The sequence below is a fragment of the Balaenoptera ricei genome, chromosome 15 (genome assembly GCF_028023285.1).
Source record: "Balaenoptera ricei isolate mBalRic1 chromosome 15, mBalRic1.hap2, whole genome shotgun sequence".
NCBI lineage: Eukaryota > Metazoa > Chordata > Mammalia > Artiodactyla > Balaenopteridae > Balaenoptera > Balaenoptera ricei.
Window position 1 is genome coordinate 65,741,190 of NC_082653.1, and position 14,684 is coordinate 65,755,873.

Consider the following 14,684-nt stretch of genomic DNA (forward strand, 5'->3'; position numbering starts at 1 on the left):
TTAAGCACATCCAGTTTTAAAAGATCTCTACATGTGTGTAAATTAACAAGCAGTTTCACTTAAAAAAAAACATGTTTACCTACATATAATTGACCAAGAAATTTTTTGAACAGCAATTTTAGTGACGCTACATTATGCTTGAACAACTAATTCACTTCCTCTGTATCAGTCAGCTATTGCTGTGTAACAAACTTAAAGTCTCAAATGATTTAACCTCCATTTATTTTCTCCTTCATGGATCTACAGTTTGAGTTCACTCAGCTGATTCAGGCTAAGCCAGGACGGACACCAGGCTCCCAGTTGGGCTGAGGTCTGCTCTACATGATTTCACTCTGGGGCCAGACTGGAGAGGCAGTGGCTACCTGGGGGGGGGGGGGGGGGCGGTGCTCTCCTCATGGCTCTTCTCATAAGGCAGGCCAACCACATAAAGCCATTTCAAACTAATATTCCACTAGACAAAAGAAGTCACATGGCCAAGAGCAATATCAATGGGGGCAGAAAGTATTCTCTGCTCACAGTGGGAAGCTTTGCAAAGTTACAATTACAGGGGAGTGACAAACTGGGGAAAATAATCCAATATACTACCCCTTCTCTGGACCTTAGTTTCCCCTTTGTTAAAATAAGAGAGTTGAACCAGTTCCTCCAAGGCCAATTCCAGCTCTGTCATTTTATAATTCTAACATGTGTGCTCACTTATTCATTCAACAAACACTTCTTAATTACTATGCACCAGGTACATGCTGGAGATAAAATGATGAGTAAGAAATAGTTTCTGCCTTTGAAAAGCTCACCATCAAGTGGTAGAAAAGATAAGTAGGAGTTAGGTGTATATAAGGTGCTCAAATGGTTGTATGAACACAGTATTAGAGGCAAAGAGGAGGGAGACAGTCATTATTTGGAGCACAGTCAGGAAGATGGAAAGAGACAGTTGCCACTCTGCTCCTCACTCACTGTCCTCAAGCCTAGAGGTCGGCAAACTACGGCCCTTGTGCCAAATCTGGCCAGCTGCCTTTTTTTGTTAATACCGTGTTATCGGAACACAGCTATGCCCATTTGGGACGTTCCTCCGTGGTCATCTTTGTGCCACAACGGCAGTACTGAATAGTTGCAACAGAGACCATATGGCCTGCCAAGCCTAAAATATTGACTATCTGGCCCTTTCCAGGAAGTGTGCCCACCAGCCACACCTGGCTTTTCATTTCTCTAATACGCTGAGTTATTCCCAGCTCTGAACCTTTGCAGATGTTGTTCCTCTGCACCAAGAAGCTTCCCTGAGCTCTCCAACAGCTGCCTTCTCTTTGTCCTCCTGGGCTCGCCTTACATATCCCTGCCTTCACAGAGGGCTTGGGGGACCCCTCAGCCTCCAGTGTCCTGCTGTCTGACCTCTCAGCACCTTATCCTTTCCCCTCCCCCAGAGGCAAATTCATAGCTTATATACCTCTTCGTGTGGTCCCTTCCTAACGCCCATCCTCTGCTATAGTGCAGTACCCTGTGGCGGTCCCTGCTGTAGCCCCAGGGCCTGGCTCAGGGCCCAGCACACAGCAGGTGCTCAATAAACACTTGTTGAAGGAATGGGGAAGGGAAGTGAGAAGAGGAAGAAAGGGACTTCTGACCCTTACCTTAAGGGACAAAGTTTACTAGGTAAGTCACAAAAAAAAAAGCATGTGCAGGAGGAGGATGCAGTCAGAGAAAATAATGAGGAAAAAGAAGAGATGCGTGGTGTCCACGCTCAGAGTGCAGCTTCATTTCCTCCAAGAGCGTGGCCTCCCTCCGCCCAAGGCCCTGCTCACGGCTAAAGGGAGAACTGAACAGGCAGTGGCGTCTAGTGAGACAGAATAGCATTCAGTTCTTCTAGAAAGAAATAATACTAAAAAAAAAAAAAAAAAAAAAAAAAAAAAAAGCTGCATTTATTGAGCACTTTCCATGGGCAAAGCACTGTATTATCTTATTTAATATTCATTTAAAAATTATGAGTATTGCTTAATCATTACTTATACCTAAGTTTTCTGTATTAAATAATATAGAATTTATATTATTGTTTTCAATTATTTATACTTTAAATAATAAGTATTTATTATCTTTTAATGAGCTAAGTATTAAATAGTGTAGTACGACATTATTTGAATAATGAAACAATTGTCTCACTAGTTAAATCATCACTTTCATTCTACGGATAAGGAAAATGAGGCTCACAAAATCTAATCAACTAACAGAGCTGGGCCTTGAAACTTAACCCAGGGTTTTCACACAGCAGCAGGAGATATTTATCTGTGAAATGGCACTCAAAGTAGGCACTCAAAGTCAGCGTTTCCACGTTAAACAAAAACAAATATGATGAATGTTTAGGGTCACAGAAGTGACTGCAGGGGAGGGGTTCTTCTGGGGGAAAGGACTCATGTGATAGAAGCAGGAGGTTTCCACTTCCAGCTCCTAGCACAGAGCCTGGTACTAGAGGGTGGTAAATAAACATCTCTGGAATGACAGAAATTATCCCCATTTGAAAAAACAGGATGCCCAGACCTGACTTACACTGAGAATTCAGTAAGAAAACACAGGTCCATTACCTGCCATAGCATCTGGCAGACGACTGATGTTCAACAAACAGCAGCCTGTGCATCACTATTATCGGAGATAAAAGCCTTGAAATAAAAGCTTGAAATAAAGTCACCAGAGTCGACTGTATTATGTTTACTAAATAGTCCACTTCCCCACCCTCCATTGCTTCTCCCAAACACCTTGCTGAACCCAGGAGTGGCGAGTGACTTGCACTGGCTAGTAAGATGTGGCAAAAAGGATGTGTGTCATCTCCAGGCAGAAGCATTAGAAGCCAGCACATGTTTGCCATGGCTCTTTTTCCTTTGGACATCATGACTGTCAATGGTGCAGAGAGAGGCTGCTCCCTCAGCTTGGGCTCCAGAGTGAACACAACATGGAACAAAGCCACCACCAAACAGTGATGGACATACAGTGCGAGCAAGAAAGAAACCTTTGTGGTTACTGGGCGCTGAGCTATGGGGTCATTTGTTTCTGCAGCATAACCTAGCCTGTCCTGACTAATACAGTCACCCAAGACTTAGATTATAAAGATTGCTAGAGAAAGAAGCATTGTAGCTAGGTACACAATGAAAAGAACACTCCTCATGGCAAACCAGGCCTTATACTCACCCGCGCCTTTGGATGGAATGAGCACAAAGCTGCTGTTGGTGATCTTGTATCTGGTGAGCAAGACTGGGAGCAAAACCAGCATAAAGATGATCAGAAATATCACCAAATTCAGCAATACCAGAAACCGTAAGAAGGAAAAGTAGGACTGAATTCCAGTGCCGAATTTCCCTGGAAAAAAGAAATCCAGACATCACTCACCATGAGTATTGATCCAGTACCCACTGTAGGTTCAATCAGCCACTGAACTGAAATTGGAGGATCTTAGTGGGGGAGGAAGGAAGAATAATTTCAAGGCTCTACTTGAAATTATTAAGTTTATACTTTCACATGTAAATCTACAATCACTCTTAAATCAATAATTTGAGATGGTGTGAGAGAGGGCTCAATATTTTCTCATAGGAATATCTAATTGACTCAGTACCATTTATTGAAAAGGCTATCCTTTCCCTAGTTAATTGCAGTAGTGCTTTTGTAATTGACTATATATTTATGGACCTGTTTCTGAATTCTCTCTTCTGTTCTGTGGGTCTATTTGTCTATCTTTGCACCAATACCAGAACTGTCTCATTATTGCAGATATAATAATACTGGATATATGGTGCTCTAAGTCTTTAGGCTTTCTTCTTCCTCAGGCATCCTTGGTTCTCTGCATTTCTATATAAATTTTAGAATCAGCATATTCATTTTCACACATACACATGCACGCGTGTGCAAAATGTGCTGAGATTCTGACTGGGATTACATGGAATATATAGGTCAGTTTGAGAACAAGTGACATCTTTACAATATTGAGTCTCTGATCCATGAACATGGTATATTTAGGTTCTTTAATTTCTCTCAACAATATTTTATAGTTTTCTGTGCAGAATTATTTCACATAGTTCTTTAGATGTATGCCTAGGTGCAATGATACTACTGTATAACTTATTTTTTAAATGTTTGTTGCTGGTATATAGAAATACAGTTGGTTTTATATATAGATCTTATATCTAGCAACCTTGCCAAATTTGCCTCAATTCTAATAGTTTGTCTTTTTTGTTTTCTACAAATAAATCATGTCATCTGCAAAAAAAAAAAGAGACAACTTATTTCTTCCTTTCTGGTCATTGATCCTTTTTTTCCCATCATTGTACATTGGCTAGGACTTCCAGGACAATGCTGAATAGAATCTGTGATAATTAGAAGCCTTTTCCTCATTCTCAATCTTAGAAGAAAAGCTTTCAATATTTCACCATTAAGTATGATGTGTGCTATAGAATGTTTATAGATATTTTTTGCCAGATTAAGAAAGCTCCTGGGAATTCCCTGGCGTTCCAGTGGTTAGGACTTAGCTCTTTCACATTGTGGTGACCTGGGTTCAATCCCTGGTTGGGGAACTAAGATCCCACAAGCCACACAGGGCAGCCAAAAAAAAAAAAGAAGGCTCCCATCTATTTCTTATTTGCTGAGAATGAGAACTGAATTTTATCAACGCTTTTTCTGCATCTGTTGGGTTAATCATATAATTTTTTTCCTTTATTCTGTTAAGGTATTGAATTACATTCATTGATTTTTCAAATAGAAAACAAACCTTCCACCAAATAATGATTAAATTACTAAGGACAGACAGAAAGCTCTCAAAGAATAAGGATGTCTGCTTGTTCTTGGTGCAGGCAAAGAACTTATATTCTGAGACTGAAGATGTGAGACCCACAATCTCTTCTTCTCTCCTTGACAGAGGTAAGGAGCTTAACTATCAATCCTTCACTTCCTGCCAGATGAGTACCTAGTCAGCCAAGAAGTCACAGGACTGGAGTCACTGAAGAGAAAATCAAGGGCCCAGTTCCATGGGGAGAAACTACCTTCCAACACATAAGCCACTTTATGAATGAAAATCTCCATAAAAGCCACCACTTAACAAGAGAGGAATCTGGGCATGGTGGCTAAAACCTTGGGTTCTGAAGCTTGACTGCCTGGGTTCAAATTCTGGGTCTGCCTTGTCCTAGCCAATGAACTTGGGCTAGTATTTTAATCTCTCTGAACCATGCAAATGATAAATGCCTATATGAAAAATGGGTTCTTGTGAGGATCAACTGAGATCATATGAGTAAAATGTTGAACACAACGCCCAGTTCACAGTGAAGGCTCAAGAGAGGTTAGCTTTTATTATTTTTTGCTCCAAAGGTGATGTTCAGTTAAACTTCTAAAGTGGATGGTTGAAGTTCTAAGTTTCTAATGAACCCCCTCTGGAAATAAGTTTACACTCTCCCAATAAAACAACTAAAAAAGTTCATTGAATAGATTACCACTGGTATTTTATAGGCTTTAAAATAGTAATAATGGGGGCAATAAATTTTTTCACATATCCTGCCATGTTCCTTACAAACTTCACAAAATTTCCATTTCAGCAGTTTTGAGGAGAAGCTCGTAAATTGTTTTGCTTTCCAGTAGAAACCAGGTAATTCTAAAAGGTATTTTCCCCCTGGCTCAGTTTTATCACCCAAATGTTTAATTTTTTTTTCTAATTTTACATTTTGTCATAACTTCCAATTTTTGTATACTTGCTATGGACTGAATTGTATTGTTTCCCCCCACCCCCTGCCAAATTCATATGTTGGAACTCTAACCCTCAGTGTGATGGTATCTGGAAACAGGCCTTGGGGAGGTAACACGGTTAAGGTAAGGTCAGGAAAGTGGGGCCCTCATGATGGGTTAGTCCCCTTAGAAGAAAAAGCAAAAAGCGTGCTCTCTCCCCCTAAGCACACACAAAGAGGAGGTCATTTGAGGACAGAGTGACAAGGTGGCCGGATCTCAAACTTCCAGTCTCCAGAACTGTAAGAAAATAAATTTCTATCCTTTAAGTCACCCAGTCTATGGATTTTGTTATGACAGGCTTACCTCCTCTTATTGTGCTTTGCTTTACTGCGCTTTACAGATATTTTGTTTTTCATACATTGAAGGTTGGTGGCAACCCTGCATCAAGCGAGTCTATCAGCACCATTTTTCCAACAGCATTTGCTCACTTCCTGTCTCTGTGTCACATTTTGGTCATTCTCGCAATACTTCAAACCCTCCACCAGCAAAAAGATTACAACTCACTGAAGGCTCAGATGATGGTTAGCCATTTTTTAGCAATAAAGTACTTTTTAATTAAGGTATGTACACTATTTTTTTAGATATAATGCTATTGCACACTTAATAGACTACAGTATCGTGCAAACACAACTTTTATACGCACTGGGAAACCAAAAAATTCGTGTGACTCACTTTATTATTATATCTGCTTTATTGCAGTAGTCTGGAACCAAACCCTCAATACCTCCTAGGTCTGCCTGTACTTCATCCCAATTCTCACCATTACGGGAAAGTAGGATTCTTAATATTTTCAGGGCTATGGGTGTCTTTGGCAGTCTGATGAGGCTTATTGAGCCTCATCTTGGAATAACATGTGGAATAAACACACAAAATACAAATGGTCGTATGATGATCACAACATTACTGTATAAACTAAATTTGTGACAGATTAATACATGAGCATTTTCATTAACATATTAAATAACAAGATCTAGTGGCAGATCTAAATCACTGCTGTAATTTCAAAGTCGTGATGAGCGCAGATGCTATTCCCAGACAACTACAACAACTGGAAGGGACAGGAAGACACCTGTGATGTTCCTGGTGACGAAGACACAGGCTCTATTAATCCTAACTGTGGTTAGTTGCTCGCATTCATCACGGAAGGAAATGCTACGTTTCAGCTGGGGGTGAGGGAAAACAAAGCTGTACTTTCCTCAGGCACAGGAGACTTCTACGGAGGAGCACGTGCAGTGTGGGGTGTGGTACCTTCTATGCTGCGAATGTCCTCCCGCCACAGCTCCAGGTGGGTTGTCATCTCGCGAGCCTTCTCTATGAACCTCTCCCAAGACTTGCTGCTATACCGTTTCCACTGGTCCCACTCAGATAAGTACTTCATTTGGGTCTCCTGAATGTCCCTGCATTAAAAAACAAGCAGGACAATGACAATGCAGTGTCATCAACCTCAGCACCAAATAAAACCCCGGCCGAGAGGATGTGGAAAACCTGGAGCCCTCATACGCTCCTGGTGGGAATGTAAAATGGTGTGGCCACTGGGAAAAAGTTCAGCAGTTCCTCAGAAAGTTAAACGCAGAATTACTATATGACCCGGCAATTCCACTCCTAGGCAGATACTCCAAAAGAATTGAAAACGGGGTCTCAAACAAAAACTTGTACACCAATGTTCAACGCAGCATTAATCACAATAGCCAAAATGTGTCAACAACCCAAATCTCCATCAAAGGATAAATGGATAAACAAACTGTGCTATATCCACACAGTAGAATATTATTCAGCCATAATAAGGAAGGAAGTACTGATGCGTTCTACAGCTTACATGAACCTTGAAAACATGATGTTAAGTGAAAGAAGTCAGACACAAAAGGTCACATGTCATATGATTCCATGTATATGAAATGTCCAGAATGGCAAATCTATAGAGACGGAGAGTAGATTAATGGTTGGCAGGTGCTGGGGGGAAGGGGAACAGAGTGACTACAGACAACAATGAGGCTTTGGGGGTTGCAGAGCCACAAGATGGAAGGAGCCTGGGTCCCTGAGTGACTGCAAAGTCCCCCCTTGACCTCAACCCAGGACTTTTATGTGAGCAAGAAATAAACTTCTGGGCTTCCCTGGTGGCGCAGTGGTTGAGAATCTGCCTGCTAATGCAGGGGACACGGGTTCGATCCCTGGTCTGGGAAGATCCCACATGCCACGGAGCAACTAGGCCCGTGAGCCACAACAGCTGAGCCTGCGCATCTGGAGCCTGTGCTCCGCAACAAGAGAGAGGCCGCAATAGTGAGAGGCCCGCGCACCGCGATGAAGAGTGGCCCCCGCTCGCCGCAACTGGAGGAAGCCCTCGCACAGAAACGAAGACCCAACACAGCCAAAATAATAATAAATAAATAAATAATTAAAAAAAAAAAAAAAAAAGAAATAAAACTTCTAATACACTGAGATTTTACCTGTGTGGGTATCTTTGTCACAGCAGCTTAGCTTATCCTAAGTAATAAACTTTTAATTATGTGAACTTTTCAGGAAATGCACTCCATGCATAAAAAGCACCTCTTCCCAAAACATACATCATATGCCTTCCAGATGGCTACTGGACAAACCTTAGTCTCCGCTTCTCAGAGATGTTCAGTGCGTATTTCCGAATGGATTGGCTGTCAAGGTTTTCAGTGATTTCTCCCTCCAACTGGGAGCTGTAAGAGTCTGTTGGCTTCAGCAAAGTGCCACTTTGCTTGTCCCGGGAAAGGATGGTCGTCCTCTTACGAGCAATAGACCGGTAGCTTGGCAATTCTTGAAGGAAATTCACAGGTGGAGAAGAAAAGCAACTGGAGTCCAAAGAGAGGCTCTCTGGGTAAGAAAGAAGAAAACCACCATTCACCCCAATGAACTTGGGAACCAAAACCAAAACTTATGTAGGAGACTTGGATCTCAGAGACCCTAACTAAACCTCACAGTCAGGAGCTGGGCCACTGACAAAAGTATTTGTATCTTAATTATTTTATTTACCAGCATGGTGCTCAGGACAATGAAATCATCTGCAAAAGTGTTCACTTTCAGCAGATGTGTTTTAAGTTACATGATACCTGCATTCTAGTGTTTGGCTGCAGCCACTTGCTAAGCATGTGGCTTTGAGTAATCTAACCTCTGTTTTTCACTTGGCAAATGGGCTAGTGACATTTGCCCCAACTATCCTCACACAGTGTAGGGTATCCCCTGTATGGGATAAAGCTCTGAAAAGCATAAACTGCTTTGCAAATGCATAGCGATAACAACATCAGCAGCAGCAACAATAATAATGGCGTTTACGGAGCACTTCCTTTGCACCAGGCACTATGTTAAGAGCTTCATGACCACTCATGGGATGTGGGCTGGCCTTATGATCTGCTTGGACCAACAGAATGCAACAGAAGTGATGCTGTGCCAGTTCTAAGCCTAGCCTCAGGAGGCCTTGCCAGCTTCTGCTGTTCTTTGGATGCCAGCTGCTGCCTTGTGAACAAGCCCAAGCTAACCTGCTGGAGGATGAGATCAGGTACAGCAGGGATGATCACCCCAATCAAGCCCATCCCAGGCCAGCCTACAGCCAGCTGTTGCCCAACTGACCACAGATGCTCACACATACTGAGGTAGGTACTATTATCATCCCCATTTTACAGATGAGAAAATAAAGTCATTCATGGGTTCTCCAACCCCTTGCCCAAGTCCTCAAAGCCCTGCATGATCTGACTCCTGCCTGCCTCTCCAGCTCCTCAGGCTCTCTGACCTCCAACCTACATTTCTTAGGATCCTTCCTATACTAAAATGGGCCTGCGTTCCCTCCTCCTCAGAGCCTTTGTGTATGCTGTTCCCTCTGCCTGGAGTGAACTTCTTAGCTCCTACTCGAATGCCACTTCCTCAAGGAAACCAACCCTGCCTCACTGCACTATTGTAGGTGTCTTGTTACACATTTTCCCACACACAGTAAGTCTTTCACAGCACTTATCACAACCTATAACCTTATATTTCTTTGTGTGACCATGTGAGTATGTCTGTCTTACCCAGTGGACTGTAAGTTCTCTGAGGGCAGCGACTGTGAAGATTTCCCCACCATTGCAACCCAGGACCTAGCAGCATCCCTGCCTCAGAGTAGTTCAATAAATACTTATTGGATAGATGGATGAGTGGATGACATTCATAATTTGCCCGTGCTTAGAGAGCCTGGGGGTGGGGGCATTGGAAACAGAGCCAGGTCTGCCTACTCAAGAATCTCTATCAACTATACTTCAATAAAAATAAAAATAAAAAATAAAAAAAAAGAATATTCATTCTGCTACATCAGACCACAGCTGGAGGCCAAGTTTTGCTGTGCCTTGTGCAGCGGTCCAAGGAGGGAGAGCTTTCTGTTGAAGGTGAAGAACGAATGCCACTTTCAAGATGGATTTTATACCTGATCCGATTTTAGTTTGGGAAGACCATCCTGAGTGGAGACAGGACATGGAAGGAGGAGGTAGGAGGCAGCTGTGATAACCTAAGCAATTACCCCTCCAGGCAGCAAAGCTTGCTTGGGTTTGAATCTGGGGTCTGTCGATTACTAGCTGTGTGTCTTTGGGGAAATTACTTAACCTCTCTGAGCTTCAGTTTCCTCATCTCAAAAACTCATTCATTCACCAAATATACCTATCATGTGTCAGATCTGGAGCTAGGGATACTACAGTGAACAAAGTAAACACACTACTCACATGGCACTTACAGTCTAAGGTGGGGGCAGGGGAAGATCAGACAATACCCAGGCAATAAATATTATGCTAGGAGGCAATGAGTGCAACAACAAAAAAAAAGAGTGGGGTAAGGGCACAGAGGTAATGGGCAGGGTACCCTGTTTTTGATAAGATGGGGTCAGGTACGGTTTCTCTATTAAGGTAGCATTTAAGCTGAGGCTACATAGAGGGGGTGTGTGAGCCCTGTGGATATTTGGGTAAGGGCATCCTGGGAGACGGAAACAGCAAGTGCAAAGGCCCTGAGGCAGGGGCATGCACAGCATGCTTGAAGAAGAGCATGGAGGCCTAGGTGGGTGGGGAAGAGTGAATGAACGGGAGCCTCGAAGGCTCTTTTGTTGGTGGCCCCCAAAGAGCCACACCAGCCCTCTGTGGTCTCCTCCCCTTGAATCCGGGCTGGACCCATGACTTGTTTTTAACCAAAGGTCACGAGAGAAGTTACACTCTGCCAGTTCCAGATCCAAGCCTTAAAAGGGTCAGGAAGCTTCTACTTTGCGCTGTTGGGAGCCTGGGGCTGCTGTGTTAGAAGTCCAGCGATGCTGCTGACACAACCACGTGGAGAGAAAGAGGCCCCAAGGCTCCAAGGAGGACGAGCAAGGAACTGGCTGACAGTAAGAATCAAGGTCCCGGCTTATGACCCCAGCGGGCCATTGCAGCCGGTCCCCAGCCACCCTGGTCATCCTCGCCAGGCCCCACCATGGGCATGAAAAAGCCACTGGATGCTCAGACCCAGCAGACAGGACACAGAGCCGAGCAAACTGTCTCCTCTGTAGCCTGCTCATTTCCTGATGCACAGACTCAGCAGAAACAATAAAATGGCTTAAGCCATCACATTTGGAGCAATCTATTAAGCAACAATAGGGAGCTGGGACGGAAGAATGGAAAGCAGGGATCAGAGAAGTGGCCAGGCCAAACCAGGTCAGACTCTGTGGGCTGCGCTATGACCCTTCAATGTGGCAGACGGGCAGCCATCCGGGGCTCTGGGCCAAAGCATGTCGTGATCTGACCACGTTTCAAAGCATCACTCTGTAGGCTTCAGGGCTAAGGACGAGATCCATCACAGGAGTGCCAGCTTGTGAGAATCAGAGGCGATCATGCAGGCAGAAACACTGAGCACAGCCCTGCACGCAGTGGGCTCTGTAAATGTACTTATAGCTAACAGCGAGGGAGCGCTGGGGGGAGGGGACCAGCCAAGGCCTTGATCCGAGTTGGAGTCTGACGGTGCAGAGCTGTAATCCTTGCCTCTCTGATGGGCAAGTTCACACAGCAGAAGAGCTGCCCCACTGCTGATGACACGGACACGCGTCTGGAGCCCTGCCAGTCACCAAGTGCAAGCCAGCGAATCCGGCTCAACCTTTACTCCCGGCCCCAGCCCCCCCTGAGGGCATGACACTTCCATTAGTAACACGGCTCCCTAAGCAAACATGGGGGTCCGGGGTTGGGGTGGAGGCTGAAGGCTAGAGGGTCAAAGCCCGGCCGCTCCTCCCTCTGGCCAGCAACAAAGGGCTGTTATTAACCAGAACAAAGGCCTTTGAATATGAAGCAGCGCTGACCCACTGAATATTCAGCAACTGCTGCGGGGTCAGGGACCCAGGGCTGGAGCTGGAGACGGGTTGGCTTGTCACCCACTAGCCAGGCCACCCCAGGAGAAACAAAGACCGTCTCTGAGTCACATGTTTCTCATCTCAGGAACGGCGGATATAATACCATGACCTCAGCAGCGTGATCATGAGGACAAATTTACCAACAACATAAATAACACTGGCTGGGAATCTGTGAGCACGTACCTTGTGCCAGGCTATTTGAAGTACACGATACGCATCACCACACTCAATTCTCCGAGCGACTCATTGAACAGAATTATCCCATTTTACAGATGAAGAAAGTGAGGCTCAGAGAGGTTAGGTGCTTTGCCCACTCACACAGCTAGGGAGTGCTGGAACTAGGAACCTATCACAGGTCTGTCAAATGCCAAAGCTGTAGTCTTTACTATGAGACCACTCGGTGGGCCATGGATTTGCAAGTGCTTTGTAAACAATAAAATGCCACACAAACTAATCATCTGATTGTTCTTGCAGCCACACCACAGGAAGGATACATCCTATTTACATTTCCCAGCAACAGTCTCTGATGGAAAACTCTATTTTCAAAATGGCCATCACTGAAGAGGAACGCTGTTTCCTTTTCAGACATCCTTGGGAAGTTCTCCATCTTCAAGTTAAAAAAAAAATCACAACTATACCCTTGAACACAAGCATCATTATTTTTATAGCTGGTACACCTCCAACCCTTTGCATATAGGACCACACACTTTTCAAAGCATGACATCACCGAATTTCTCATGCCAACCTGCAGGGAAGGCTTTGCTGCCCTGGCTTTTCAACAGGGAACCTGAGGCCTGGAGAGATGGCGGCTTGCCCAAGGCTTTGATGTCAAGACAGACTCGTGGTTCTACCGATTCTTAGAAAGGCAGGCGGCATCACCTCTCCTAGCCTTGGTTTTCTCATCCTGAGAGGATAAGAATAGCTCACTAGAGTTACTGTCGGACGTTCTCCTGAGTTGATCATTTAAGCCTGTGGTGTGTGGGCTGCTTGATGACCATTTGCATGGAAGGCTGGAGCATGTCTCAGATACGGGGCTGCCTCCATCTAGGAAGGCCTAGAATCTGTTGGCCACTGGAGTCAGATTTCAGAAAGCAGGAGGTCACTTAGGTGGGAGGATGACTGGGGAATTATTACAGGAGATGTGGGGACAGGGGCAGGGGTAACTACTTTTTCTGGTATCTGCTGTTCTTCCAGGTTAAAGACAAAGTTAGTCTCTCTGAGGCTCAGAGCAGTGTCTTGCTCACAGAAACCTCTCCATCTGGAGAATGAATGAATGGATGAATGAATGGGCAGAGGCAAGCACATCTGGAGAGCATCCTTAGGTCCCAACTTTCTTGGCAGCTCTTTCCACAGGACACCAAATCCTACCAACGAGCACAAACATTCCCAGAATGTGGGCACAGGCCAACGGTGACCTAAATGGTACCAAAACCACCACGAGCCTCCCTCAAGAGCTTGCCAAGAACCTAGCCTGACCGTATTTGGTGCTGGCTTCACTTCAGGGTTTTTCTTCCCACTCACAGAATCATGGAAACTCTGGGGAAGAAGGGACCTTCTGGGTCATCTGGTCCAGGCAACCGGCCAGCTGCTGTGGGAATTAGTTCTGTTTGATACCTTGCATGGAGTCCCTCTCTGTGTGGGACTCTGGGCGGGGAGCGGGGGCTCTGGAGACGATGAGGGTTTGCAGACTTGCTTCCTGCCTCGAAGAGTTTTCCCTCCCCTCCTCCAACCAGCACTTATCTCCCAAGTGCCCAGCCCCCGGCGTCCTTGTCATTATCCCATCCTCCTCCTTATGTGTTTACCTGCGTATTGTCTCCGACCGTCTCCCTCCCCCATTAGCCTGAGACCTCCATGAGGAAAGGGACCCCATCTCTCTCCTTCACCACTGAGTCCTCAGGCTGTAAGACAGAGCCTGACACATGGTAGATGCTTAATAAAAACCTGTTAAATGAATGAATGCATGCATGAATGAATTGTGAATAAATGAATTTGGTGCTGAGGATACAGGTAACATTGGCTCACCCACCAGGTAGACCAAAGTACATGTTTAGCACACCAGCAAAAGAGGGGCACCAAAAAAATGAGAAGAAGATGTAAGGAATTTAAGCATTTAATATTATTCTTTTCTTTAGGGGTGACTTTTTATTTCACAATTGAAAAAGCTGGCAAAAAAATATTGATTGGGATGTTGACTGTACATTACAGCCTTTCTATTTCAGGTACTTTACACAAGCCAGCCCTATTAGACACTGCACGTACACCCAGTTTGATGTTACCAATAAGACAATGTAGACATCGACTTCAGAGCTTCTTAGACTTCTTTCCCCTCATGTCTACGTGTGTGACATTGCTTTGATTTCGGATGCTAACTGGAGCTGGGGCACCTGAATAATTTGTGCTCACAGCTGCCAAAGGGTCTTAACCAAGGAGCTCACGGTGCAGGGGATCTGGTTAAAGCTTCTATGACATTTCTACCAAGTGCTCAAAAAACCTCTGAGGCCAGGGACTCATCAAGGCCCTACTCCTGGTAGGACCACCCACCTACCCATCCATTCATTCACTCATTCACTTGAAAAGATTTACTGAGCAACTGCTACGT

At 44.6% G+C, this 14,684-nt stretch overlaps 1 protein-coding gene across 3 annotated transcripts in view; it reads right to left on the reverse strand.

The window, feature by feature from the left end:
* Positions 1-14,684, reverse strand: part of TMC7 (transmembrane channel like 7) — a 54,369-nt gene that overhangs the window by 31,448 nt on the left and 8,237 nt on the right. For 2 of the 3 annotated variants that reach the window (XM_059897055.1, XM_059897054.1), the window contains exons 2-4: positions 8,334-8,577; positions 6,988-7,136; positions 3,166-3,333 (exon numbers count right to left, since the gene is read on the reverse strand). In XM_059897055.1, coding sequence (XP_059753038.1) covers positions 3,166-3,333; positions 6,988-7,136; positions 8,334-8,577 — 561 coding nt within the window. Of the gene's footprint in view, positions 1-3,165; positions 3,334-6,987; positions 7,137-8,333; positions 8,578-14,684 lie in introns of those variants that run through there. The other variant, XM_059897056.1, reaches the window with a different exon arrangement.